This window comes from Ambystoma mexicanum, chromosome 10 (assembly GCF_040938575.1).
Source record: "Ambystoma mexicanum isolate Mex_15411 chromosome 10, UKY_AmexF1_1, whole genome shotgun sequence".
Lineage (NCBI taxonomy): Eukaryota > Metazoa > Chordata > Amphibia > Caudata > Ambystomatidae > Ambystoma > Ambystoma mexicanum.
Genome location: NC_090932.1, coordinates 64,921,828 through 64,947,023, shown reverse-complemented (window position 1 = coordinate 64,947,023; position 25,196 = coordinate 64,921,828). Strand labels below are relative to the sequence as shown.

Genomic DNA, 25,196 nt, shown 5'->3' with positions numbered 1-25,196 from the left:
GACCTGATGGGGGGCTCATAGGTCAGGGGAGCGGACAGAAAAGAAGATGTCCATAATAGTCTGCCTGGAAGTAGCATTGGCTTAGGTGTCAGCAATAGGTAGGCCTGAGTTGGAAGCCAGGATAGCTTTGTTCAGCTGTTTTCTTCCAGACTTTGTGAGAGACGTAGCATAGGTGATGGAGTAGCACTTGTAATAGATAGGGGAGATAGAGAGTGCCATGGGAGTAGCAGTTGGAGAGAGAGAGAGAGGAAAACAGGGGGAACAATGCATGGGAACTTGCCAAGTGGCCTAGCAGCCAGGCATGCACAGAAGAAGAAGGTGTGCAATGGAAGACAATCAATGTGCAGATTAATAAAGTACACCTAGATTTGAGTTTCCAATAAGTACTGACATGCAGCTCAAAATGGGGAATGCACAGATTAAAACCTATACTTAGATTCGAAATTCCAATAAGTACTAAAATGTAGCACAGAATGGGGAATGCATGCATTAAAAAGTACACCTAGATTTGAAATTTGGGCAAGGGAACTAAGAAACAAGGGCAGAGGGGTGCACAGGAGGGACAGTCCAGGGCAGGGTGATCCGGGTGCTTACTGGTACAATGCAACAACAGATTTTTCATGGTCATTGAATGCAGGGGTCACTGCCAGTTAATTCCATGAGGAGCGTGGCCTGGGGACAAGTCGCACGAGCTGCGGCATAGAGAGGGGCTCCCTCCAGCTAGGTACAGGGCAGCACAGGGCCTTTTATGTGGGCCTTCGTGCTGTGGCTAGCTCTCGCCTGTCGGCTCCTGGTAGGTGAAACGGTATGATGAAGTGGTAGCCAATAGCAAACGTGCTAACAGGGTGCCATGGCAACGCTCAAGAGACAAAAGAGTGCAGCCATCTTAGAACAGGAAAGGCATATTGAATATCAATGAGTGTGGAAGTAGAGTACTGTGTGCTTTTTCAATTTCCAGGTATGGGATGGAAGAATACCCAGTAAAAATCTGGTGATTGTTTGGCAGGATGATGTAAATAATTACCACTGCATTCAGAGCGTGTTTCAGCATGTTGCAGCCCACATGGCCTACCTTCATGGTTAGCGCTCACCTGGCCTACTTAATTCTGAAATGTTGCAGTGAAATCAATGATGTTGCTGTGAGGTTAGAGCGAGGGCAGCAAACGACTACCCCACAGAGAGAGCAGGCAGATTGTCAAAAGACATTAGTGATGCCGTTTGATGGCTCGTCCAGCAGAAGAAATACTCTGGAGTGTTTCTGTGGGTCAATGATTAGGTTGTAAGAAAATAAGTGCCAGGGCACAAATATTTACTAGCAAGCCTGTTACACAATTTAGTGGGCAGCACCCCGCCCACTATTGATACAACCCGCGGCAGCTGCATACTGTGTCAGCATATTTGTGGTTAAAGATGCAACTCCCACTAGTTGAGGGTGATGGATCCTTTGTGCGATGTGCAGATGTCAATCGACATAACATGTTGGATTTGTCTTGAAATAAAATAAATGTCTCAAGTGTTTTATTGAAACACATCATCGTTAACATTTTGCTCTGATCCTATTGGCGGCAAGAGGAACATGTTAACCACCTATCCACAGAAAAAAAGAGCAAGCATGCTTTCCTCCTACGGTAAATTGATGAACACATGCAGGCAAAATCATTACTTAACTGATGAACTTGCCTATCAAACACTGCAGCAAGATTGTCTTATATAGGTTGTCAATCATGACAGGAACTCTGCCTCGATATTGCCCTTTTCACTGACCTTGCCCCTGTGTTGGGGCTGCTGGCTAGTGACTGTCCAGTTGTTGGCAACCCACCCTGATGATCATAACAGTAGAGAATTTGCATCAATGTAATGCTGGCTGAGTGGAGCAGTGTGCGATCATGGCCAGCATCAGTGCCCAGCATTGTCACCGTCCGACTCATTGTTATTCATGCAAATTGATAAATAACCCTGCCAACCTGAATAATCAGATTCATGAATCACAATGAGTTAGCCCATGCAGACACCCTGGCCAGTGCACACTGCAGGGCTGGAAATGAAGGTTCAATAGGCAGGAGCTAAAACCAGCTCCTGTGTGTCAGGCATCACCCAGTAGGCATGAGCTATGGCTAGGGCACAAGGAGTGCGTACGCAGTGCACCACAACTCTAACTTCTACATGAGATGCACAGTTACCTTTTAGCTATTATATATGATCCATTTTTTTTAAATGGGTCTGGGTCCTAGATTTGGCCTAGTTCTTCTTTAGTAAAAATATTTTTTAATTTTTATTTCATTGATTATTCATTATGCGCCTATACACGTGTGTCTCAAAGCACAACAAGGCAGGGGGGGGTAACAATCCTACTAGGCCTTTTACATTCAGATTGTCCAAGAACAGGTTATTTATAATGTGCTTAATCACAAGATCGGTTTCAAGCGCGGATCCAGGATTCAAGCCTGTGTTGCTCAGTGTGGTTTTGCTTCCAAGACCCGCACATTGCCACAGAGCTATCCTCCCATCACTTTTCAAACACTCAAAGTTGATGTTACATATGCATGTTTGTAAGGCATCAATTGGACAGGGGAGTCAAAAGTAGTTCCTGGTAGCTGTTGGTTTCAAGTTAACCAGGCTATCCTAGGGTAGGGGCAGGAACTAAATAGCTTCCAGCTCCCAGCAATTTCAAACCTTGCACTGTTGTTATTATATTATTATTAAGGACTGCCAGTTACAATAAAACAATTGCCAAAATACCACAACACAATCAAGCTGGAATCAGCAATAAGTGCAGGGGCTCAGCTGTTCACACTCTGGATGCCTTCATTTCTGGCGACATCCCTATCTCTAATATAGTCACCATCCCCCTCTGCTGGCCTGACCACTCTCTCCTTTCCTCCCACCTGGGTCCCCTTGGCCCTCTATCGGATCCCCCCGCAGCACTCCCACCCTCCTTTGCCATCATACGACCTATGAAGCAAGTGTCAGTCGCTGCTTTCTACTCCACCTTCATCCCCCCTCACATCCCTACTACTGATTCTCCCTCTGACTCTGTCCTTGCTAACCTGCACCCCGCCATCTCTAACACACTTGACATCCTTGCCCCTGTCATGACGATCCACCTAAAACATGCCTACAAGAACAACAGCGGGTACAATCTAGCATCTCTGAAACACAAGTGCAGAGTTGCTGAATGGAAGTGACAGACCTTGGGTTTGCCCTCTGAAAAACTGACCTGTTGCCTGCTTCAAAGGCAATATCGTTTCTCTATCCACTCCAATAAGCGGGCCCACACCTAAGCCTGCATCTCTTGGGCCACTAATAACATGGTTGAACGTTTCAAAATCTGCAAGGAAATCGCCAATCCAGCTGCAGTCACCACCTCTCGCCTTCCTTCCCAGGTTCTCTGCACCGCTTTGGCCTCCCATTTCACATCAAAAACTCAGGACATTTGTCCTCACTCTCCTCCACCCCTATCTCCACTCCTGTGCCTGCTCTCCTGCTTCCCTTGGCTCTCCTCCTTCCAACCTCCCCACTCTCCTCCCTCCTTTCCATAGCACCGGATCAGGTCTCTAAAGGCATCCAATATATGAAGGTCTCCTCCAAACAGGTGCTTCCCTGCTCTTCTCTTTCAGAACCCTTAAGTACAACATCTCCTCGCTCACCCTGGCTCTTGCTGACTTCTGACCTGGATAACTATTGCCCTATCTCCACTACCCTGTTCCTGGATAAACTCTTGGAATATCTGGTTCTCCCCCACCTGACCCTCCACACTGATCTTGTTGGTTTCTGTCATGACCATCAATCTGGTTTCCGGGCATCCAGAGGCACAGAAACTGCTCTCCTGAACACCGGTGAAACCATGCTCGTAAATCTTGACTCCAGCCCTCCTGCTCTTCTAATTCTCCTTGATCTCTCCTCTACCATTGACACAGTCAACCATTCTATCCTCATAAAACGACTCTGTTACACCCTTGGCATTACTGACCATGCACTGGATTGGGTGACCTCTTTCATCAATAACCGCCCTTCGCAGCTTCACCTTGGCCCTCCACCACCACACTCTCTACCTGTGGCGTCTCCCAGGGCTCTATCCTATCACCATGGCTCTTCAATATCTATCTTTCCCCTATTGCTCACCTGATCTCCTCCTTCTCTCCTCATGTCCATTATTATGCAGAAGAAACACAGCTTTCTTTCAAAATGTTCTCCACACTACCTCCTCTTCCTCCTCTCTCCTCCCTGACTGTCTGTCCACCATGCATGCATGCTGTTTAGCTAATGACATCTGTCTTAATACCGGCAGGACAGAGATCCTTCTCAATGGGACATCTGAGCCCTCTTTTCGTCCTACCCTCTGGCCACCCTCTTTGGGCTCTCTACTCCCAAAATCCTGTGAGGTCAAAAACCTTGGGGTCATCTCCGATTCCACCCTCTCCATCACCCCTCACATCATGGACCTTACAAAGAGGTCCCACGTCCAGCTCCACCTCCTTAGAGGCATTCTTCCTTTTCTCACCTTTCCCCAGAAGCTCAATATCTCCAGATCTCTGGTCCTCTCCAGGCTGGACTACTGCAACAGGCTCTTTTCAATCTCCGTCTTTCCTCCATACGACCCCTCCAGCTAATCCAGAATAGGGCTGCAAGACTGATTCTTGGCCTCAAGCCCAGGGACCATATCTCTCCAGCCCTGAAATCTCTCCACTGGCTCCCGGTCGCTGCAAATATCGAAGTCAAGGCCCTCTGCCTCATCCACAAGGCCTTCTGGGGCCTGGCACCACACTATCTCCAACTTTCCCTCCCTAAATACTCCCCATTCTAGAGCCCTATGCTCCTCTAACTCCAACCCTTTGTAAAACGCTTATCCAAGCAGAGAGTGTGGGGAAGGTCTCTCTTCTCGACTGGTGCCTCTATTTGGATCAGCCTCCCTTCCCCTCTCAGACTTGAGCCGGACCTCCTTAAGTTCGGGAAACTGCTCAAAACTCTGCTTTTCTCTACTTCTTCCCTCTTTCCCTTCCCTGTTGATTCACTCTACTGCCGCTGTGACCGGTGGCCTGATCCTCATGAACCTCACATGATTCCAGGCCCTTCTTTCCAGTCATTACTATCACCCTCCACCCCCACTGTACTGCCCTTGCAGACCTCTGACTGGGGACTCTGCTTCCCACCCTAGGAGTCGCCTGTACTAGCACTTAGCCTGGAGTTCTCCTCCTTGGCTACCCTAAGCACCTCCCTCCCAGCCATCTACCAGAACTTGTCCACTCCTCTGCTCCCCCACCTCCCTCCATCCCCATCACCTGCACTTCTCCTCACTGCACTTGCACTTCTAATGCCACACGGCCTAGTAGGACCATGACTATATTTCACAGTTTTTGCCATTGTTATTATTTCCCCTGTTCCCTTCCCATTTAGCCTTGTGCCGCTTTGAAACACAATTCTGTTGTATAAGTGCCTAACAAATTTTCAGTAAAATAAAACATATTTAAAAAAGAAAACGTTTTACAGCTTCTTCTTCAATGGATTGCCCAATATCGCCCAGACCAGCAAATGTCTCCACAAACATGATTGCCTGGCAGCCAACATTTCTCGATTGATATATACATTCTAAAGTGGCAACAAAACCTCAGTTTCATTACCTAACATGATCATTCACAAGTTGACCCTTCAATCTCTTCATTTTCCCAAAGGAGAGCAAAACATCTGAGGCTCACCTCAAGCAGATGGGTAATCCCTTTGGAGCCTCATTTCAGCATCTGTGCTCCCCGGGCAGGTGCACATTGTGCGCTTGGCTCTGCAGGTGCCGCACATAGTTATTACAGAAGTGGCCACAAGGAACTTTTTTCTAGACCAAAAGTGACCCCAAAGTTGTTTTGGGTGTGCATTTAACAGTGGGCATGCCCTAATTTGCATGACCAAATGCCTTCGCTGCCAGTTTGTCTCCTGCTGCACTAGGACGGTTCCTGCAGGAGCGCCACCTGCATAATATGATTGCGATAATTGAAATTGAATTGAATTGCTTTCAGGCATTGCGCTGAATGCTGATCCCAGCTTCTAAGCACCGGGTATCGTTCTGAACCTGTGCTGCTCAGCGTTGTCTTATTTCTAGGACGTGCGTGTTGCCCCGTAGCTACCCTGTATAGCCCAAGCGAGAGAGAGAACCCACTTATCTATCAGAGTGTGCTGCATCTTTCCTGAGCGCAGCTGTTGCAATCCAGGACGAGTCTTTGAAAAACAACAGGGCACACAAATCTGGTGTGTGCCACGAGCAGCATTTGGGTGATGCTCCAGGTACACACTGTGGCTTTGCTGAGACTGAGCTTGGGGTTGATTAAAATGTCTTCTTATGACTGCTGATAAAGTGACACTCCCTCTGTGAGATGTGTAACCACTGGTCGGTGGGATTCAAAGGAAAGATCCCCAGCGCGTGAAGCCATGCCGGGGATCAGGAAATTAAAAAAAATAGAGTAAGGGACCCTTGTGTGTGTGCACGCGAGGGTCCCTTTACTCTGAATTTTATAAAAAATGGTTGCTGGGTTTGAGGTGCTCTGCTTGACACCCGTCACTGCTGCTGGCCGGGGCCCTTAATTTGGCACTTTCCTGACCAGCAGGGAAGTGCCCAACACACTGCTGCCACCCCCATGACCCATACTCCCCACAGGCTCGGGGCACCTATAAGTACTGGCGCTCCGTATAGCTGGGGAGTGCCCTATGTGTGTTGTCCCCCTGGGGCTGATTTTAAATCAAGGGGTCACCTCCCCCTGACAGATGGCCCACCTAGACTCCCTGTGCCACACCTGACATCCATGGCCCAGGTGGAATGGAGTTGTGGGGAGGCCCCACACTGACTATAAGTGCTGGGCTGCTGCTTGCTACGCAGCCCAGCCCAAACAAGGACTTTGGGGGTCCCCACACTGTTGCTGTCTGCTGCTGCCATTATGTGCCAGAAAGTCATCACAGAGGAGCGCAGGAAGACAGGAGATCAATAGAGCAGCAGCCAGAGACATTGAGACAGCCCTGGACAGGTTGTCTTGCAAGTAAGGTCTTAATAAATATATGTTTTCAATACGCTGCACTGTATAGTCTTTGTATATATTTCTAAAAACATTTCATATTTTTAAAGGACTCTTTATAGTTTTGTGTTTTATTTTTTAGTAACGCAGCTGTTTAGGAGAATTTAAGTTGTATATATTGTCTAGTGTTTTGCCCCTTTCTGTAAAAACTCACAAAACCCTGCAGGTGTACTGGGAAAGTATTTAAGAAAGCTTAAAACAACTAAAAAGAACCGTACACCAGCATTCCTTAAGTCCACCTCTACTTTTGTGCTCCAGTTATTCTAACCTCGTTTCCTCGTTAGTGGTATTTGGGGAACCTGCCTGCCCTGACCTCTACATCTTCCCCACCCTTACCTTCTTCCTAGCGAGGTACACCAGGGGGATCCTGAACCCAGGAGAGCATGGTTTGGAGACAGGTAAGACGCGGTCCAAGTTATAAGTTGTATATTGTGTGCCCGCCTGCACCTGTCTCCTTATAAGGTGTGTTGGAAGATCACCCCGCTACAGATGTGTGAAGGACCCTCAGTTATCACGTTCTAACTAGGGTGAGTTAATACAACTGTGTAATTCAACTAATGCGGACGGTGTCTACATCACTCCCAGTGATGGGCTTTCCGATCAAATATTTCTGTTCTCATTACATTTTGAATGATCTATTTATCAAACCACCCAGAAGCAAACAACAATGCATAGACTATGAACAGACAAGGGGACTTTGCTCAAGATACCATTTACGCTGTGGAGCCGAATGCTTTAAACACATCGGTCCCACCATGGCTCTCTCACCTGCCACTCAAACGCCTGTATTATGTCAGCCAATAAGCATTGAAGTCGTGAAATATGATTCATGCTGAGTTGGAATATGACATAAGCCTTAGTTTGCGGGTATACCAGTTTGCATAGCCTGCAGTTTGACCAATCACATCCATGGAAACACCACAAGGGTGTTCTAATCTGACATAATTCTATAATATTCCAGGCACATTATTAATATTTTTGGATTGAGAAAATACCAACTCAGCCTGCATGGAATGATTGCAGCTTGGATAAATAACTTCACTGGTTTACTCATGTACGCTTAACTGTGTATACCCAAACCCTGAAAGCCAGACCACAAGAAAACATGTGAAACGATGCTTAATAACTAAGGAGCCATTATTGGAACACGAAGAAGAGGGCAGCGAGCAAGTCTCCGCCATACATCACCTTGACATTTCGAAGCATCCGATGAGCTGACTCTGTATCCAGGTCGGCAAGAGCAGGCGTAGCCCAGGAAGGTGTTCGTGCAGATTTGCTCACAGACCGGTGCAGTTCCCATGCACTCGTTGATATCTGCAAGGAGACCGACACGTCTATGAGTGCAGTTGCAACAGACTGCACATGGTTCCATTGACAGGCACTCTATTTTACACAGGTGGCCCCTCACAAGCTAAATATCTTTCATACCAAACTCCATGATTTAAGGGTGTGCCTAAACATCTGGGGGCCGAATCAGAAAGATTCGCTTTTTGATGTTCGTTGAAGATGCATATAATGAAGTTGGTTGCAAACAATCGCTGTCCTGGAAATATTATATGCATCTTTAAACATTGCCTGCACCCTGCCACAAACTAAAGACACTTGTTACAATTGAATGAATTCTAAAGACACACAGCAGTGTTTTCCTTTAGAATTTAATGCCCTCCTGGCACTGAACAAACACCAGCTCTGGATAATGTGTCCAGTACAATGGATGTCTGCAAACAACTTCATATGTATCTTTAAACAGTGCCTACACCCTGCCACAAATGAAAGAACACATGTGACAATTGATTCTTGCCACCAGGGCAATGAAGTCTTCAGGGACACAGCAGTGTCATAAAATGGAAGCCGCCACCTTGGGGATTCGGAGCACATAAAGTTGGGGATGCACCAGATCCTTATCCTCAGCAGGTGCCTCCCTCTGGAATAACCTCCATGCCACCCTCCGTCTTGAGCCTGATCTTCTTAAGTTCGGGAAACTCCTGAAGACCTTCCTCTTCTCCTCCTCCTTCGCTCTCCCCCTACCCTGCTAACCTAGTTCTCGGCTCTTTCGATCTCTCCCTCTTTTTCCATACAGCTTTGCTGACTGGTCGCCTGGTTTACCTCAGAGTGTCACAAGTCCCTGGCATCCCCGCAAGTCCTCTCTGCATTTGCCTCAGGGCCTTGCACCCCACCCCTTCACTGCACTTGTAAATAAATCCAAGAGAGCTTCTCTCTCTGCACTTATTCCGGCCTCTACCGACCGGGTGCACTTGGACCCCCCTCCCTTGACTGTCTTGCACTTGTACAATCTGAATGCATCTTGGCCCGAAGAACGTCTGCCTGTTCTCCCTTGTCTTCACCCCTTAATGTGCACTTGCAAAGCTGTATCTCAACTGTTAAATGAACCATATTCACTTACTGTGCAGACCGTTATCGTCTCAGAAATTCAAGGGCTCTGAGCGACTGTTGTTTTCCCCCAATGTTCCCACCCTCCTTGAGCGCTTTGAAACACTGTCTGTGTATAGGTGCTTTATAAATAAACATTACCATTACCACCATAGGAAAATAAGGCACCAGGTCCATTTACTTAAAAAACTTAGACTGGTAAATTTCACTGAGGGTCAAAATACTGGAAAAACACCCAAAACGTTAAATAAACATATAAAGGCTAGTGGGGTAAAGGGGTTAAAGTGGGTCAGGATGGGTTGGGGTGGTGTTATAAGTGCTAAAGGACAGGTGGTTTGCGGGGAAAAAAAATCAAAACCGGCGTTTTTTGATATTTTTTCCACGATGAAATTTACCACTCTGATGTCCCGTCCTTCAGTAAAATCACATATAACCAAACATTATTATAGCAGGTTTTCAGTAATTTGTGATAGGGTGAGGGCACTGTTTAAAGATATAAAACGAAAGGGTGCTAAACTCCTTCCAATTGCTCCCATTTTATTGTGTCCCTTTAAAGTATACCTATGTATTGTTTCACAGAGAAGTGTGCACTTTATGAAGCCAAGCCCTTACCTGGGTACATGCACTAATACTCCTCCCCCTTTTGAGGTCGTAGGGTTTCAGGTTGTGCTGTTTGTGTAGTGCTGGCATACTTTAAACAAATATCAGTTTCAGCCTCAGCGCAGAGAATGAATATTGTATTGAAACATACTAAGGATCAGAGCTAAATGCTGTCTCTTTATTGAGAATTCTCTATTTCCCTGGGATTAAGCGTAGGAAGATGTAGGCCATTGTTCATTTTAATATATCCTTGTATTTCGTGTTTAAAATATTTGGGATTGTGTGTTGCTTATGTTTTTATGGTTGTTATTGACTTTTATAGTATCAATTATCGCAATAAGTTGTATTGATAGATACAATAAAGTGCTAGACTATTATGCAAGTCTATGAAAAAAGGAGGAGCATGCTTGTCCTTGGCACTTAAGGGGTTAAGCAATGCATTGCTATTCATGCCCTCCCACTGGGACCGCACTGCTTTTTAAACATTTTTCAAATTAAATGCTGGATGTCTTCCTATGTGTGGGGTAAAACGCTGTTAGCAAATCAGTCATCCTAAGCCCATTGCCCCTCTCCAGTACAATAACTACTTGCACACTTATAATTTTTCAATAAGTCTTCCACATTTTGTTTCCTTAACTACCACCAAAATAAAAAAAAAACAGATCTGCAAATAATATATATTTTTTCATATTTATATGAATGTTCAAATTTGTGTACCAACCAAAGCATTTGTATCCATCGCCTGCGAGCCCTGGAGGGCACGGCCCACAAGTGAAGCCCTCCTCTAGGGCGGCGCTATCTACGCAGGTTGTGGTGTTGATGCAAGAGTTTCCCAGGCAAGCCTTAGCATGGTCTGTGCAGTACTCGCCGGTCCACGTGGCAGTGCACATACATCCAGCTGTCTGTGGATAGAGAATGCAGTAGCGGGTTAGCGGTGGCCTTTCAATGGGACTTCGGTTTGGGGTTCGAGTAGGTGGAACGGTAATGCTGTCTGCTGCAAAGCTGGAAAGGGGTACAATCTTGTGCTAGACGGAGCCAAGTCTTACCATGAAAGTGTGGATGGAAGAAGCTTATGATTAGGACCTCACCGTCTATTCATCAGTACCACACCTAACGGCCTCTACTTTCATATAGCAAGAGCCTCGATAGCCCCCATGGTGCATGGTGCCCCTAAAGCTGTTTCTAAGGAGGGGTGCACTCCCTCACGCTGAATGGCTATAAGCAAGCACCAGCGGTGTTGTTAGGTCTGCAAAAGATCTGGGGCTACACTAATGTCGGGACTGTCGGGACTCGGGGCTAGGTAGCCTTTTGGTTGTAGCCCCTGAGCTTCTATTCGGGGTTACAACCAAAATCCGGGACTATAACCCCCTCAGCACCCCCCAACAACACCTCTGTCACGCACTAATAACTGTAAAGTTGCATTGCAAGCTCAGTTCTGGGATGAGTGTGGGAGCAAGGACTACAGTTGGGGAGCGGGGCCCACCTTTAACAACAACCCTCCATAAGTTCCACAATCAGATGAAAACTGGCATCACTCACTCAAAACCAGAGGTGCTGTGGGAGAAATGAGCATGCAGAAACGTGCTCAATTACCTAACACTGCCTGTTTATTTACCCTTCCCCCACCCCCATCCTGAATCAAAATGTCTGGCTGCACACCGGTATAGGGGTTTTTAGGACAGATTGACACTGCACCCCCCATCCAGTGGTGGATTGGTCTACAGGCAACTCTGAAGAGTTTCCAGGTAGCCGCTACATCACAGCCATCTTTTGTTCTGGTCCTTTTACCCTCTATCACAGTCACCCCACCCTCTAACTTCCGTCTCTCCTCATTCTCCACATCCTTTTGAAGCAGAACATCGATTAAAATACTTCCACTATGTTATTCCTTATACGTAGCCAATGTTTTCAAGGGGAGGGGGGGAGCAGACAGCCACCCCCACCCACCACCTTGTGCTTCTGCTCCTGACTTGTCAGGCCGGTGGTCAACAGTCAACTGTCTCACGCATAGCAAACAGTTCAGCCCTTTTCCTTGGCAATCTTTTTACTATTCCATGCACACATCATTCAGTCCATGCTTTCACACTCAGATTGCACAATACCCCAAAGTGATGTGCTTTTATGATTGGGAGCCCCTCTCCAGGAACTTCAACTTTGATAAAGCTCATTCAGGCTGTCCCAAAATAACACTATACTGCTCTGTGAGCACGTTTTAGTTTTCTCAGTGAGTCTTTTTGTAGCCCCTAGTTTTATGACCCAATCCCAGGGCACGTTATACTAGATTACCCCCGGCCAGTAATGGACCACACTGGCATCGCCCCGCCTTCCCAGACCAGCAGTTCAGGTGAGGCGCTGAGCAACCTGTGGTTAAAAGTGTTAGTACAGGAGATGGGCCACAGCCCTGGGATCCTGATATTAAATAAGGCATAGTACACCGGAGGAGTTTTTACCCTTTTGGGCTTTTATATAAATCGTCAACTAATAACCAGTTACATCTTTTTTTCCATTCCTTTGCATTCCCAATCCAAACTTGCCTGGTCATTTTCAAAGTAGTAGTTACTAAGTGACACAACCTCCACGCCCCAGGAACTTTAGGCAAGCTCATTTTCACCTTCCACTGGGCTACATCTCTTCAAAAGCACTTGCCCTTTTTCTCACCATACCTTTAACATTTCATTTACATTTCTTTACATAACATTGGCAGCTGCAGTCTGTCCTTGAATTCCATTCCCCTCCGGTCTTCACTTTTCACTCATGTCAACTATGCAATAACTCAGTAAAGTAAAGTACCTTCATGCCTGTCGAATATGACGGTCATGCTTTATTTGTCATACCCCTTTTTGGTCCTGGCTGGGGGATTTCCTCCGTGGTAGTGTGTTCACTTGAGAGGGCTTGATAAACCCTGTTATTTTCCCCGTGGTAGTGTTTGCTAAATCGGGCTTTGGAAACCCTTCACTTTTTCTCTGCGGTGGTGCATGTCCAATAGGGCTTTGGAAACCCTTCGTTTTCCTCTATGGTGGTGCGAGGCCCCACCTACCTGGGCACAGCCTCCCCCAGTCACTGTGCAGTCTGTGTTGAGCTCTGGCTGCGTCAAATGTGATGTGGCTAGGCTCCAGGTAAATCTTCTGCTCGCCACTCTCCCCATCTGACCACGGGGAGAGCGGATGCCTCGTGGGCTTCTCTGTGGCTTGTGCCGCTCCCACGCATGCTGTGCAGTCACCAAGACTTCAGATCTTCACTGCCCACCCCATATGGCCCCATGGTGGCCGGGCTTGCTCCCACAACCATGCAAGCTCTTCACCCGGGCCTGCCACATGCCACGCAGCTGTGACTTTCTCTCATTCCAGTCAACCCAAACTGGTCTCCGTGTGGACCGTAGCTCGCAGGCTACGCCCTGATTCAGGATGCCTGATGTGCGTTCACCGGGTCCATCGCGTGCCATCTGAGCTGAGCCATGGGTGGGCCATTGCTTACTGTTGGAGGCCTGCTCCGGGTCACTAGGCATACCCCGTACTCATGTCGGGAGCACCCGACCGGGTCTAGCAGGATGGCGATCACGCCGCAGATGATGCAGTGGGGGTCACCCCACTGTGCTCCAGATCACTGGAGACACACACACGTGGCTGGGGGCACCCAGCACACGACGGCCCCAGCTCTGGGGCCACCCAGGCAGGGGCCGCACCAGTGGCCATGTTGACATGGCCTTGGGATCACCCATGGGGGCGTTGCTGGCAGGGGCACCGTCCTCGTGCTGGGCCCCGTTCTTGGGCCCAGCGCATGCGGTATGAAAACAAACACACACACAGTCCAGTTGGTCTGACTGCCGAGCCGGAAGTGGCTCGGAACTTTTATTAAGTTGGTGACGTGGCTACTGCCACGTGACCTAGTATAACATCCTACTATGCTCCCAGGAGGGGCGCTATGCAGCACCACTCCTATTTTTTTTTATAACAAACCAAAACCTTACAAAAACATACATTTCTACTACTACAACCACTCAGCTATGTTTTACACCCTTTATTAACCTGGTGAGTGGCTCTACTATCAAAAAACACTAACGAAAACTACTGGCACCACACAGCGCATTCCAAATGTGTGGGTGTGCACGACATCACATGGCTCACCCACTGGACCATTTTGAACAAGTCCACTTGCGCAGGCCCCCCAGTCTTCATGGGGATGTCGATGATGACGTCCCTCTTCCGCACTTGTGGATTTGCAGGAAAACAGTCTATGTCCCCTCCACCAGCCGCCAGAGTCAAAAGGGCCGGCAAAGCTGGGGGGGGTTGATGGTGCGCTGCTGGCACATTGGGGCAGGCCCCTCCTTCCACTTCCTCTCCCTGGAGATGCAGGTGTCAGGGCAAACCGGTGGCAGGATGATGGGTTACTCCCCTGGGTGACGCTGACGCCTGGCTCTGGGTGTTGGTACCTTCTGTGGGCCTGCCCGGCACTGGCAGCGCAAGGGCAGTCTGCACCCTTCCTCGGCGTGGCCCCATCGGCTGATCTTTAGTTGAGGGTACACGAGCACTCCCCTGGGGAGCCGCTACCCTGTGGCTGGGCGATGAATGCAGCCCTTTCGGGGTGGGAGGTGCAGCCCTCTCTGCATGTTGGGCGTGGGGACCTTCCACGCTCGTCCCTCTTGGTGGGCTTGGCGGGATTACCCTTCTCACCCTGCGCCCCCCCCCCCCGTTGATCGCTGGGGCGGATGGGGCACAGGCTGGTGTTCTGTGAGCCACACACTGGGTGCAGGCCCTCACATATGCCCCTTCATGCCATGGGGGAGGAAGGGTACACTGGCTGTCCAGGGTTCTTCACCCACCTTTCCTTGTCTTGGTGCTGGGACACTCCAGACCCACCTGATGGATGCTGGTGGGCTGGCCCATGTGGCTGGGAGGACGCGTCCGGTGTTGCTGTTGCCTCCCGCGGGCCTCTGTGCCCTGCAGCCGCAGCATCACAGCCACGCGCCGATATCCTTGTGGTCGAGGCCGCCTCAGCTGTTCTTTCGTGCGGCTATCTGGCTCCGCTCAGCTGTTCGGCAGCCCCCACTCCTGCTCCCTCACTGCGCGGCTCCGTCCGCCAGCATTTTATTTTCTTGCGGCGGATGCCGCCACCACGTGTTGCTGCTGAGGCCGTGGGGGGGGAAGCACACACCGCCCTCATGGCGTGGCCGCTGCCGCCGTCCAGCACTCTTCCTCCTCACATGGGAGATGCTGCTCGTTTCACTGTGGGGGCATGCACCTCTCCCACCGCAGGCGACGACCCGCATCTTCCACCTCTCGGTGGGGAGGGGTCCACTCCGATGCCGTATCTGACACCAGAGACCGCACGGGTCCAGCAGCCTCATGCTACATGGCCAGCAGGTGGGGGAGGGGCAGCGCCTCTTTGTCGCGGCGCAGCCGCTCCATGACTTCTTGGGGACGCACCTCGCTTCCCCATTGTGGGCTACGACCCACATTATTCTCATTGTGGCCGGGTCATCTCCTCCTCTCCTCCTCTGCGGCGGATGCCTCTAGCACGTGTTGCAGCCGGGGTCGCAGGGTAGGGGGCACACATACCTCCTCTTAGTGCGGCTGCTGTCACCTTGCGATCCTCCTCCGCATGTGGGAGAAAAGCAAGGGGGGGAACCGCTCCCATGCCCCTGGTGGTGGGGGGCAGACCGCCCTCTTCACGCGGCCGACGCCGCTTCGCCAGCCCGTGCAGCCGGTACTGCTGGCGAATGTTCCTCCATCGACGGCAGAAAGACTGCCTCCATATACGTTTGGCCGAGGCCGCAATATGTTGTTCCTCCTACGGGGCACACGGGGCCCACATCCTTCATCGCCATTGTTGGGGGCCTGCTCCGGGTCACCGGGCAGGCCCCATACTCATGTTGGGAGCATCCGACCGGGTCTAGCAGGACGGCGATCATGCTGCAGATGATGCAGTGGGGGTCACCCCACTGTGCTCCAGATCACTGGAGACACACACACGTGGCTGGGGGCACCCAGCACACGACGGCCCCGGCTCTGGGGCCACCTAGGCGGTGTCGCACCAGTGGCCATGTTCACATGGCCCTGGGATCACCCAGGGACGGCGTTGCCCGGCAGGGGCACCGTCCTCATGCTGGGCCCCATCCTTGGGCCCAGCGCATGCGGTATGGAAACAAACACACACGGAGTCCAGTTGGTCTGACTGCCGAACCGGAAGCGGCTCTGAACTTTTATTAAGTTGGTCACGTGGCTACTGCCACGTGACCTAGTAGAACATCCTGGGAGCTACCATGCTCCCAGGATGGGTGCTATGCAACACTTACCAGGCCATGCTTGATGTTTTGGGGTCGCTCTGCATACGCGTCTCCGGGCCAGAGATTATTTCACCATGACGGCACACCACACTCGACCGAGGATTCCAATCACGCTGGGCTGCAGCAAGCAAATATGGCCCAGCTCGACACTTTCAGTATGTCCTCGGGCCGCTCAAGGCCACATCCCCCCCAGGGAGCACTGCGGTTCTTTCTTCTTTTTCCTCTTAAACTTCCTTCTTTGTGTTTCTCTTTAAATGTCTTCCTATCTCTTCTCTTGAGGTAAGCCTATTGCTGTTGGCAGGGAAGACCTGGCCACTGTCCCATGTGTCAGTGTTCCATGTGTCCTCCATAGTGGGGAACCTGGTACAATCAGGCAAGTCAGTACAATCAACCACACAGACATTTAATAATTAAACTCTACGTGCCTTGGTTGTTCCTTCTCTTGTATCTATGTATGTATAAGTCCATCCGTGGAAGGGGCACTTTTGAGCCGGGGGTTATATTTTCATACCGGTTAATCAATAACTCCTGAATGCCCCCTTGGGCATGGGGATTAAGAGCAATGCTTACAGCATGCATTACCCATCATCATAGTTCCACAATGTGATCAACCAAACATCACACACAATGAACTGGTATTAGCAAATATTATCCTTGCCAGTTCTCCCAGTAACACTGTAGCTGTACTGTGCTATATCTGTCAAAGCAATGCAAAGAACATTCCAGAGGTAACTGGCATGAGGTTTCCCCTTTGGGAGAAATCTGCACACATTAAACACTTCCTGAAAGTACATCTTCTGGCAACTATAAGGGTTGACTAGCATTGGTGCCGCAAGGTTTGCCAGATGTCAATGAACATGGGGAACGCAATTCTCACAATACACCTTTACTTGCTGGAACAACCCCGTAGAACTTGCATAAACCACCAACTGGTAAAATGTAAAAGCGATCACTGCCTCCATATTCTGAGTTCTCCTACCCCGCATGATAACATGAGGAGCATGGAATGCCTTGCAATCTGAGGAAATTATCTGCCACCTGTACCTCCAGTACAGGTTTTCAGGGGTTACTGGCATGCATTTAACGTGTTTGCATAAGGCCATACAGTCATGAACAGATCAAATAAGTTGGGGCATGAGTGTAAAAGCTCTGAGAAGGAAATGGTTGTATTCTGGGAAGCAAGTACATGGAGCAGAAGCCAGAAAAGCATGGGGTTTCTCATCTGATGGGGGGAAACCAATAACTAAACCTATTGAGCTCTTTAACAGCTGTAACCCAGTAATCGAGCGGAACTTTAAGAGGCAAAACGTCGCATTTCGGTGTAGGAGAGTGTGGTCTGCTTCTCTGGCAGGTCTAAGACAGCATGATGTGTGATAATGGAGGGGATATATATATAAGCTCAGCATGATCCTGGAGTTCCCCTAGAGTTCCCCAGGTCAGCGCTGAGAAACCTTTGGGTATTAAGCGCGTTATAAATAAACAATTACAATTACAATTTTGGAGCCGGGGAACATGTTTACGAGGAATCCGCACCAGCATCTTATTTCCAAAGTCCAGTTGTGAATTCACCATTGCCCCCACAACAGTGGCATGATCTACAGAGGGAAGATATGGCAGGGCAAGACGAAGAAGCAGTAAGGGGTACACAAAACTGTGTACTTTGGCTCCTACTTGTGTTTCACAGGCAAGATTGTTCTGCCATATACATCCTAGGTTCTTTATTTTTTGGGGAAAGTTAAATTCAGAGCCCATGAAGCATAGGTTGGGGGCTGCTTTTCATTGTCCCGCAGCAGATGATTTCGGCCAAACAGTGCAATCTCTGTTTTGCTGGGATTGAGTTGGAGCCAATTGGAAGCCATCCACACCCCCACTTCGTCCAGACTCTGACTTAAGCATAGGAGCCTCTACAGTGCCCTAATTGTATGTAGAACTGAGTATCATCCGCGTAGGACTGAAACCCCATCCCATGTCTCCCCAAGGTGCCCATCAGCGGCTGCCTATACATATTAAAAAGCAAGGGTGAAAGTGATGATCCCTGGGGAACCCCACATTCTTGAGGGCGAGAATCTGACATGCAGCTGCCCAATCTAAAAAAGGGGAGGTCTAAAACATCAGCATCAGCAATCAGGGCACGCTTTACTGTGTGAGAACCGGAGCAGTGGTCATGCAGGCACTAACCACTGGATCAGGCCTCATTACATGTAAGGGAGAGATTTGCTGAAGGTGGTGTTCTGTTTCACGTGGCTAAGCTGAGGGGAAGTAAAGAGGTCTCATATGCTGATAAAAAGCCATGCCCACGGAGGTGGAAGGATGCTCTGTTAGGAAGTTCATTATCAATGTAGCCGACTTAATGTATCGTGCTGATATTCTGAATGAGGCTCATCATAATTATAATTTGTCATGGGTTTGTTTTGGGCATGGGTCAGCATGTGTCTGAAAGGGTCTTAAATGGAACTTTGGATGCCAAGTTACAAAATAGGGATGACATACCTTTCAAGTAGAGCTACTCCTTTGGTGCAGCTCCACCAATGGTACTTGTTCACGCCAGGGTTTCTAATTCAATTCTGCCGTTCCCGCCATCTTAAACGTGGAAGTTGTCAGCAAGACCCCAAATTAATTTTGCCTGTGCTCCTGAAGGTATTGTGGTACATCACATAATCTAATATTCCATTTATTTATTTCAGGATAAAAAAACTCATCATACAATAGTAGGTATGATTTGAAGGCATAGTGTTGTGTCTACAAACTGTAGACTGTGCATCAATGTTTCTGTCCTGTTGAAGGCCAATATGAAATGCAAAGGAGACCAAAACATGTGTCAACTGTTCTTTGAATTCTCTAAAGTCTTGCATCTTACTTTGGTTTTACGATGCTACTCTTAGTTATGCAACTAGATGGTGTTTATTTTCATGCTTCCAGATGGTTGTGATTCTTATATGTTTTGTCTCTGGTTGATGTGCAGTATTAGGAGTGTTGGGCCATAGGATTGTAATAGCTACTCGAAATAACATATTTGGAGGTGGGTAACAGAATTTGCAATCAATGTATTGAATATGCCTTTCTGGAGCATTTCTGGAGCATTAGTAATAACAATTATGTGTTATAGTAGAAATCTGTGAGTGTTTTTTTAATGCTGCCCAAGGAAGATAGTAGAAGGCAGGGGATACACAATAACTGAAGCTGATGCTTGGTTGAATCATGCAGGTATGGATCATAAACTCAGACCCATGAATTCAATTGATCCCACCTTGAATCAAGGAGCAGTAACTAGCTCACAGCTTAATGAATGCCTTGCACCAGGGGCCAGCCTGAAATGCGCAGGTTGGGATCTCGGGTAGGGTATGGGTAATAATAACACCTGTCATTAAAGCACTTAGAAGTGCGAGAAATTGGGAAGGAACAGCTATAAAACAACATGTGATCTTATTATTAAAACTGTGTCCATGTCCCCAGAGTATGTCTCCCAGTGGAGGACAGGGCCTTTATTTTAGTTTGTGGGGGACAGAGCTTTGCTCTCCGCCTGACCTCTTGCAGCCCCATATTTTGAGATATACCAGTGAAAGTCAGCTTCTCGGCGAGGCATGAGGGGCGCGCCAGCGCACCCTGCTAAAAGCTCGGTTCCAGAAGTGGCCATTTTGTAGCAGCACATGGAATAGTTAAAGGTTGTTTTAAAAGCAAGTTGTGATGTCCTGCTCCTTGGAACATGCATGCATGTTCTACTATTATGTTCATGTGCCTCTCTGATTGACGTGCTACTACACATTATTTGTGCTTCCCGCACCCCTCAGCTTCTGTCTCAGATAATCTGTGTTACTCCCCAATTTCCGGTTCCTGTTTGCTGTGTTGCATGCACGCTTCAGATCAATGTGTAACTTACAAGGAAGGGGCAAGGGAGGGAAAGCCTTACAGTAAAGGAAGGTTAAGGGGCAGCAGGTTATCTTTCTTTTGTGCTGATGAAACTGTCCCACAGGGCTCGCATGCATGTGTGTTATTCTTCCTTAAGCATCGTGCACACCTGGAATTGAGTATTGTTGCCCTCGCTGACTGAGGTGGAGTTGTTGAAGTCACAGCTTGCATTAGGGGAGCACTTGCACGAGATGAGGGTGAGTCCAGGCTCATGAGTTGTTTTGGAGTCTGATGCGCGGGCAGCTGCATGCACCGGAGCCACAGTTGTGGGATACCACAGCAAGGATCCACGTCCTGCAGAGGAAAAAGAAGAACTGTGAGACACCTGCCTGGAATATACTTTCAGCAAGAGAGACTCAGTCCTCCACTTTTACCCCAGCCAATGGACAACAACATTGGGTCTCACCCACAAAGACCTTCACTGTAGCAAATCGTAACACGCGCATGTGCAGCTCAGATTTGCACTAATTAGCTCATACATGATTGGCAAGCCTAAAGCTGGACCAGATCTGAAAGTGCCAGCGAGGATCACGGTTTTTTATATGTACATTTGTTTTAGGAACATGTGTGCCTTAAAGATGCTCTTGGCAGGTGTGTTTCTGTGTTTGCTACACTACAAAGTAGTAGGTGCATGTCTGAGATGTTCGAGGGCATCTCTTAATCAGGTCTAGTGCACATCCGTGTGAACCAGGCCCAATGCCTGTGACAGGACCACTCCAACATTGCATTAGCGTCCATGTTTCCAATACAGATCACCACTCTCTGTGGCACTCAGGTTTTAGAGTCCCGAGAGATCAATGCCATTTTCTTTACATAGAACAGGAGTATGCAGCCACTGGCTTTGCAGATGTTTTAAACTACAACTGCCATGCATCTTTACCATTGACTATGCTGGTTAGGTTTGATGGGAGCTGTAGTCCAAAACATCTGGAGAGCCAAAGTGTGCAGACCCCTGAAAAAGAAGATTTACATTCCTGTAACACACTGCAAACGTCCCTGCACCCTTATCAATATAACTAGGTCTTGATCTCACAGCCAGTATAAGAGATCTGTCCACGAGGTGATGTCTGATGCATTAGAATATTTACTGAATGGATAATGTGGAAACGCCAGGGAATCCCCTATTTTGCCTTCAACCATTAAACGTAACTAACAATACCCTTAGACTTGCTGCACAGAATGATTTCCATTATTACTAGGACTCCTAGAATAACTGAAAAGAATGACCTCCATCACTCGCATCACCCCTAGACAAGCTGCAAATAATGGCTTTCATCACTCGCATCACCCCTATACTAACTGCAAATAACAGCTTAATCACTAACATCACCCCTAGAATAGCTGCAATGAATGGCTTCCATCACTCACATCACCCCTATACTAACTGCAAAGAATGGCTTCCATGACTAGCATGACCCCTAGATTAGCTGCAAAGAATGGCTACCATGACTAGCATGACCCCTAGATTAGCTGCAAAGAATGGCTTCCATGACTAGCATGACCCCTAGATTAGCTGCAAGGAATGGCTACCATGACTAGCATGACCCCTAGACAAGCTTCAAAGAATGTCCTCCATCATTAACAACAGCGCTAGACTTGCAGAAAATAAAAGTTTCTATCATTACTCTGTTCCCCCGACTACCGGACCATAATGGTTACCATCAATAACATCACCCCTAGACTAGCTGCAAAGAATGTATTCCATCACTAATATCACCCATAGACAAGCTGCAAATAATGGCTTTCATCACTTGCATCACCCCTAGACTAGCTGCAAAGAATGGCTTCCATCAATAACATCACCCCTAGACTAGCTGCAAAGAATGTTTTCCATCACTAGCACACATTTAACCGATCTGCAAAGAATGGTTACTATCATTCCTAGAACTCCTAGTGTAGCTGCAAAGTATAGTTTCCATCACTAACACCATCCTTAGAATATCTGCAAAGAATGGTTTCCATCTCCACATAACCCATTAACTATCTGCAAAGAATGGTTTCCATTTTAGCAATCACCCCTAAACTAGCTTCAAAGAACGGCTTCCATCACCCCTAAGCTAGCAGCAAAGAATGGCTTCCATCACTAGCATAAACCCTAGACTAGCTGAAAAGAACAGCTTCCATCACTGACATCACCCCTAGACTAGCTGCAAAGAATGGTTTCCATTTTAGCATCACCCATGAATAGATTTCTAAACAACAGCTTCCATCACTAACATCACCCCTAGACTAGCTGAAAATAATGGCTTTAATCACTCACATCACCCCTATACTAACTGCAAATAACAGCTTAATCACTAACATCACCCCTAGAATAGCTGCAATGAATGGCTTCCATTACGCACATCACCCCTATACTAACTGCAAAGAATGGCTTCCATCACTAGTATCACCCCTAGACTAGCTGCAAAGAATGGCTTACTTCACGCACATCAACCAAATATTAATTGCAAAGAATGGTTACCATCACTAACATCACCCCTAGACTAGCTGCAAATAATGGCTTTCATCACTCACATCACCCCTATACCAAATGCAAAGAATGGCTTCCATCACTAACATCAACCCTACACTAGCTGCAAAGAATGGCTTCCATCACTCACATCACCCCCATACTAACTACAAAGAATGGCTTCCATCACTAGCATGACTCCTAGACTAGCTGTAAATAATGTTTTCCATTACTAGCATACATTTAACCAATCTGCAAAGAATGGCTTCCATTATTTATAGAACTCCTGAACTCACTGCAAAGAATGGCTTCCATCTCCAACATAACCTCTAGACTAGCTGCAAAGAATGGCTTCCATCACTAACATCACCCCTAGAATAGCTGCAATGAATGGCTTCAATCACTAACATCTCCCATAGACCAGCTGAAAAGAATGTTGTAGCATGGTACATCTGCTGCTACACTGGTGTGGAAACTACAGGGATTCTGGAAGGAGAATGTGGAGGAGGAAGAGGACACTGAGAAGACAGTTGGAGAGACTGAAGCATCTTCCTTCAGAGACTCCTTTCATATCCCCTTTTAATACATATTCATAATACTTAATCTTATCAATAAACCCCTAGTTATATATATATACAACTTCTATTTCATCATTGATGCTACATTTGGTGACAAGAAAGTTTGGAACAGCAGTCACCAGGTCGAAGTGAAGAAATTAAAGTTTGCAGGTGAGAGTGAAAGAACCCTGCCTTCATGCATGATTAAGAAGTATTAGCAAGCTAACATCCGGAACGAGCAAGTTGTTATATACATATATGTATGCTTGGTTAGTGACTCACGGTTTCGGTTTGTGACGCGCGTGAGCACCTCGAGCCGCGTATTGAATACAAACACTGCCCCGAGCTGTTTGCGAGCTCGCAATGCGAAGGAAAGCTGATCGCTTTAAAGGAAAGCACCCGCGACGCCACGATGCGAGTTGCGTACGGGCGGCCATTTTGGGTTGGGTAACCGTAGCAACAGCAAGCCAAACCGTAACCGTAGCAACAGCAAGCCAAAATCTTAAAAAAAAGAAACCAACAGTGTCCTATCTGTAGATTTATGGGTTACGGCGGCCACTGTGACAGCGTGACAGAGTTCATCAAAGGGTTCCAGTATCCATACAATTAAATATAAGTAATTCATATGCGCATTCCGATGAAAAACTGCAGTATACAGAAGCGCATGTTACCGCACATGATTTAAAAAAATAATAATTAAAGAGGTTTAAGTGAATGAGGATCGAGTGATCCGCTCCTGCTCCTACTCATCTCAGTACCTGCACATTATAGAAAGCAAAAGGGAGCCAATGATAATTGTTGAGCAGTGTATTATATGGTGACAGTCATCATAAAAAAAAAGAGAGATATTGTACAGACTACACACAAGAGAAAACATAAGGAAGTGTTTTATATGTGAGAATAAAAGAACTATACATTGTCAATACAAGGGGGTCTGCAGCAATCATTAGCAACAGAGGAGCAGGTGACCAGTCTGAAGTTGGCAATATGACAATGCACACTGTCCCACCACCAGCCATGTTTTTGCTGGAAGCTGGAGAACCAAACTTACCATGGAAGAGATGGTTAAAGTCATTCGAGCATTATGCTTCAGTGGTTTGTGGAACAAACTACAGTGTGGAGAGAAAGAAATCACTGTTGCTTCACTATTTGGGACCAGCAGGACAAGAAAAGTATGAGGACTTGCCAAATTTACCTGATGAAAGGGAGATGAACGAATACAAAAAATGTATTGCCAAGTTGAATAAACACTATGAAAAGAAACTCAGTACAATTTTGGAAAGGTATACGTTTGGTAAGAGGTTGCAAGAAAGTGGAGAGAGCGTGGAACAATTTATAACTGTCCTGGGAAAATTAGCAAAGAATTGCAAATTTGGGCCACAATTAGAAGAAAGACTCAGAGATCAATTCATGCTGGAGTGTAATAGCGCTAAAGTTAGAGAGAGACTATGGGCTGAAGATGATCCGGATTTGGATGTGGTACTGCGCATAGCTAAAGAAGTTGAACATATGGAAAATTGTGTCAAGACGCTAGAGGATAGGGTGAAGAGTACCACTCTGAAGCCAGAAAATCATATCAATGCAATTCAAAAGACAAAAGTTGATAATGGGAACAATAAAAATGCTGTGGTGAAACGGAAAGAGGAACCCAGGATGCAAAGTACTTACAAATACAGTAATGATGTAAAAAGCAGAGGATTTGGACATGGTTATGGAGGGTACAACAGAGGGCGCTTTATGAGTAATCGACGGCCTCAAATGAGTCAGAGAGGCAGAGGAAGGATTAGGACATGCTTTAGGTGCGACAGTCCCATGCACTGGGCTAACAGTCCTGAGTGTCCAGCTATCCACATTATCTGCAAAAACTGCAATGGAAAGGGCCATCTGGCCAAATGTTGTAGGGTTGATAAAGGAAGCATGAATTGGATTGGAGGTCCAGAAGAATGTGAAGAGGA

At 47.5% G+C, this 25,196-nt stretch overlaps 1 protein-coding gene across 3 annotated transcripts in view; it reads right to left on the bottom strand.

Moving 5' to 3' along the window:
• LOC138491152 (uncharacterized) overlaps window positions 1-25,196 on the bottom strand; it is a 648,478-nt gene that overhangs the window by 611,260 nt on the left and 12,022 nt on the right. For all 3 annotated transcript variants that reach the window (XM_069617509.1, XM_069617512.1, XM_069617510.1), the window contains exons 2-4: window positions 20,342-20,526; window positions 10,765-10,945; window positions 8,241-8,366 (exon numbers count right to left, since the gene is read on the bottom strand). In XM_069617509.1, the coding sequence (XP_069473610.1) occupies window positions 8,241-8,366; window positions 10,765-10,945; window positions 20,342-20,526 (492 nt within the window). The remainder of the gene's footprint in view (window positions 1-8,240; window positions 8,367-10,764; window positions 10,946-20,341; window positions 20,527-25,196) is intronic.